This window comes from Oncorhynchus mykiss, chromosome 19 (assembly GCF_013265735.2).
Source record: "Oncorhynchus mykiss isolate Arlee chromosome 19, USDA_OmykA_1.1, whole genome shotgun sequence".
In the NCBI taxonomy this organism is placed as follows: Eukaryota; Metazoa; Chordata; class Actinopteri; order Salmoniformes; family Salmonidae; genus Oncorhynchus; species Oncorhynchus mykiss.
In genome coordinates, this window is record NC_048583.1 from 61,443,117 (window position 1) to 61,446,913 (window position 3,797).

The 3,797-nt window shown below is 43.1% G+C and overlaps 1 protein-coding gene across 1 annotated transcript; it reads right to left on the minus strand.

Moving 5' to 3' along the window:
• Window positions 1-217: 217 nt before the first annotated feature.
• LOC110498221 (trichohyalin-like) lies at window positions 218-3,303 on the minus strand. The gene is made up of 3 exons (XM_021574855.2): window positions 2,536-3,303; window positions 1,174-1,714; window positions 218-1,018 (listed from the first exon to the last, which is right to left on the minus strand). The coding sequence occupies exons 1-3, from the start codon at window positions 3,299-3,301 to the stop codon at window positions 994-996; spliced, it is 1,332 nt and encodes a 443-aa protein (XP_021430530.2). The 5' UTR covers window positions 3,302-3,303; the 3' UTR covers window positions 218-993.
• Between the last annotated feature and the right edge of the window lie 494 nt (window positions 3,304-3,797).

The following is a 3,797-nucleotide window of genomic DNA, read 5'->3' on the forward strand; positions in this document are numbered from 1 at the left end:
AAAGAAAGCTCTGCTGTTGGGACAGCTTTATGTCGACCCTAACAGTTTGTGGGCACCGTTTGTTAAAGTTATAGTGCAATTAATGTATTGTTTAGTGTTGTGTTGTGTAGTGGCTTTGCTGGCATTCATCTAAAACATTTTCGGGGGGAGTTTTCCCCAAAAGGTACTCAATTGGTGGAATGACCCGAGTACTGAACTGGAGGTGGCAGAGCTAACGATGCGTCTACTGTTGCTCTCTCCTCAGATTCTTAGAGAAGCTATTTCAATCTGATATTTCTCCTATGGTCTAAAATAGATGTGTATAGAGGACTCCTCTCTAATATAACATGTCACACATTGTATCAAACTGATGGAATGTTAGGTGTCTCATTGAAAGTCTAACATCTACCATGACTACTGGATGTTTCAATTCTAATAAATAACAAAACAATCCACACCGTAACAACAATATTGTTTTTTAATAAATTTGATAACAAAATGACATCATCAAACATCAGTGGCCTGACTTGAGCAGCTCTGCCCGGGGATGGAGCCAGCAACTTAGCTGCTACCGGTCCGGTCCAGGCTACCTGCAGACCTCCTCCCAGACCTCCTTTTCAGCACCTCCCCTTAACAGGAGAGGTGGTGGAAATGATCAGAGTTGCATTCAACTTGAATAAAGATGAGAAACTCTGGTCTGTGGAGCCACTGGTCTGAGGGGAGGACTTCTGTTGAAACCATTTCCATTTTGGGATATTTTCTAGGACTGTAGAGGTGGTGATCAGAGATGAATTTAACTAGGATAAAGATGAGAGTCTCTGCTCTGGGGAGGAGGGTCACTGACCTTCGATGGTTTGTTGCCTGATAAAGAGGATACTTGCTGGCTTGAGGAGACTATAATGTTTTGAGGAGGAAATGTGGCTTGATGACTTAAAGAGGAGGAGGAAGTATTGGGCGACACTTTTAATAACCAACGTAACCTCAGTGGAACTGTGGCTTCATCGAGTTCCAGCTCTAGGCAGACAGCACATCAGGAAGGCTGTAAGACATCACAGAGACAGGTAAGTATCTATATATTTACATGTGTGTTGCATGTACACTAAACCCTCACATTTGGATAATGTCACTTTTTAAAGTGATAACATGTATATATTAACAGTGTAAAACATGAATAGATGTTTAAACATTCTTTACCTCATCCTAATTTTCTTCCAGATGCTTGGCTTTTTCTTGTTCTTGGAGGTTGGCTCTGATGTTTCAACCTCTTCTGGAGCATCTAGCTGCTGGCTGTCTGGCCCCTCCTGTTGGTTCTCTGGCCCCTCCTGCTGGTTCTCTGAACTCCCCTCCTGGTTCTCTGCCCATGCCTGTTGCCTCCTTGGCCTTTCCTGGTGGCCATCTGCAGATCCAGTGGGATCTTGGCTTACCTGCTGGCCTGTGGCCCATCCGGGCAACTCCTGACCGTGGTTGTAATCGTGGCTGTGTTGGGTGGTTAGACACCGGGTGTTGATTTGAGCATCAGCCTCCAGATTCATCTGCTCCAGGTACTTTTCCTTCATCCTCTCCCTCTCCTCCTTCAGTTTTTCATGAGTCTGTTTTTTAAGCAGGGACCGCTCTCTCCACTGCTTATTGAAATCCTCCATCTTCTTCCTTCTCTCCTCAGCCTTCAGCAGCTCCTTCCTCTTCTCCCTCTCTCTCTCTGCCCGGGTCATGGTTATCCTTATGGGTCCAGGGATGACTGGAAGGGGAGAAGAAGTAGAGTTCTCATTCAACTTAGTGGATCTGGTGTCAACTTAAATGTAATGGACACAGGGAATGAAGAATAGAAAACCCAGTTGGATCTCAATGATTCTTTACTCTTCTCATTTGAGCATGGCATGGAATTTGTTAATACATGTAAATAATTCCCATCCCGAATTGACCTGACCCAAAGTTTAACACGAGTCCCAAATGGCACCTATTCTTTGTAAAGTGCCAGGGCATATGCGATTGCTTAGGGCCCCATGGCAACTAGGGGCCCCCTGACCCCCCAAAAAACCTTTTTTGGTCAAATTACCCAGGGGCCTTGAACTACAGTGAGCCCCCATTAATTTTGTTAGTCAATTTCATTCAGATATTATCTTAACATGCCATAAGTCATGGCAAAATGTGTAGAATTGAAGGAAATAGATTTCAAAACGGCTAATTCTTCTCTCCAACCCATGGGAAAATGTGTAGAATTGCAGCAAACTTGCTTAAAAAATGCAATATGTTCTCTACGCCCCGTTGCAAAGTGTAGATTGGGAGGAAATGTAGTCAAAAACCTGAACAAAATGTTTCTTAGGGCCTCAAAAGGCTATGATGCACTACTTTAGACCAGGGTCATTGAGATCCAGTTGAGTTTTCCATTCTAAATTCCCTGTGTACATTACATTTAAGTTGATACCAGATCAGCCTAACCATTTTGGACAGTAGTTTTATATTGAAACAATGATGCAACATGATGACTGGTGTGGAACGTATGTGTGTAGAGGAGACTACAGAGGATGATGTCATAAGCAGAGGGAAAACAGGTCTTACCTATGTGGACGATCTTATGGCCCTCCTCAGCTTCTCTCTGACAGGTTCTCTCTATCTTTTTGAGGTTCCTCTTCTCCCACTTCTTGTTCACCCAGCCCACAGCTCTCCTTCGGATACTATTATCAGGTGGGAGAATGTCCTCCTTGTCATCTTCCTTCTCCTCCTCCTCTAAGTCACCCCTCTTGTACTCAAGGATCTTCCTTCTTTCCTCTTCCACCATCTCCTCTCTTTTTTTTGCCTGTATTATATTTTCTCTCTCTCTGATTAAAGCTAAATGGCCTTCAATGGCTCTCTTTCTCTGCTCCTCTCTCTCATCCTCTCTCTGCCTCTCCTCCTCTCTTAGTCTCAACATTTCTTTCTGTCTAGCAATTTCAATCTCTTGTTTTTTATCCTGCTCCTCTTGTTGTCTTGCCCTCTCCTGTTTTCTTTCCATCTCCAGCCGTCTTTCCTCCTTCTCCCTCCTGATTTGTTGTCCTCTTTCTATGTGTTCTCGTTCCCCCTTCAGCACTTCTAACCTCCTCTCTTTACGCCTATTGAAGACTTCCCGTGCTTTTGCTTTAACATTAACTACTACATGTTTCTTCATGCTTACTTCCTTTCCTCTCTCTTCTCTTTCCCTGTACTCTTCCTCTGCTTCCTTAATCACTTCCTGCTTTTCTTCCATCTCTCTCTCCTGTTCTATCTCCAGTTCATTCTGTCCCTCAACTTCCCCCAAAATATTTTTCTGCCCCTCCTTTCTTCTTCCTGCTTCCTCCCTTTCTCTCATAATCATCTTTTCTCTCTCAATCTCTTTCTGTTGCTGATCTCTTAATTCCATCTCTCTCTGATTCTTATTGTCTTTCTCCCTTTCTTTCTCCTTCTCCTTTTGTTTCTGTCTCTCCTCTTGTTGTTGTCGTCTCTCTTTCTCACCCATCTCTCTCTGTCTCTCTTCTTCTCTTTCTTCCTCTTCCATCTCTATTTGCTTCTGTTTACTTCTTTCTTCTTCAATCTCTCTCTGTCTCTCTTCTTCTATTTCCATAATTTTCTGTCTATTCTCCATTCTCTTCCTTTTGATCTCGCTCTGTCTCTCTTTCTCCCTTTCTCGTTCTATCTCTTCCATCTCTATTTGCTTCTGTTTACATCTTTCTTCTTCAATCTCTCTCTGTCTCTCTTCTTCTCTTTTCATAATTTTCTGTCTCTTCTCCATTCTCTTCCTTTTGATCTCGCTCTGTCTCTCTTTCTCCCTTTCTCGTTCTATCTCTTCCATCTCTATTTGCATTTGT

What these genes read in the sequence shown, in the direction of transcription:
- LOC110498221 (XM_021574855.2), bottom strand. Translation starts at nt 3,301, where the DNA reads ATGAGAGAAAGGGAGGAAGCAGGAAGAAGAAAGGAGGGGCAGAAAAAT. An exon ending in CCATAAGATCGTCCACATAG is followed by an intron (nt 1,715 to 2,535) that starts GTAAGACCTGTT and finishes CTCCCCTTCCAG; the next exon opens with TCATCCCTGGACCCATAAGG. An exon ending in TGGAAGAAAATTAGGATGAG is followed by an intron (nt 1,019 to 1,173) that starts GTAAAGAATGTT and finishes GATGTCTTACAG; the next exon opens with CCTTCCTGATGTGCTGTCTG.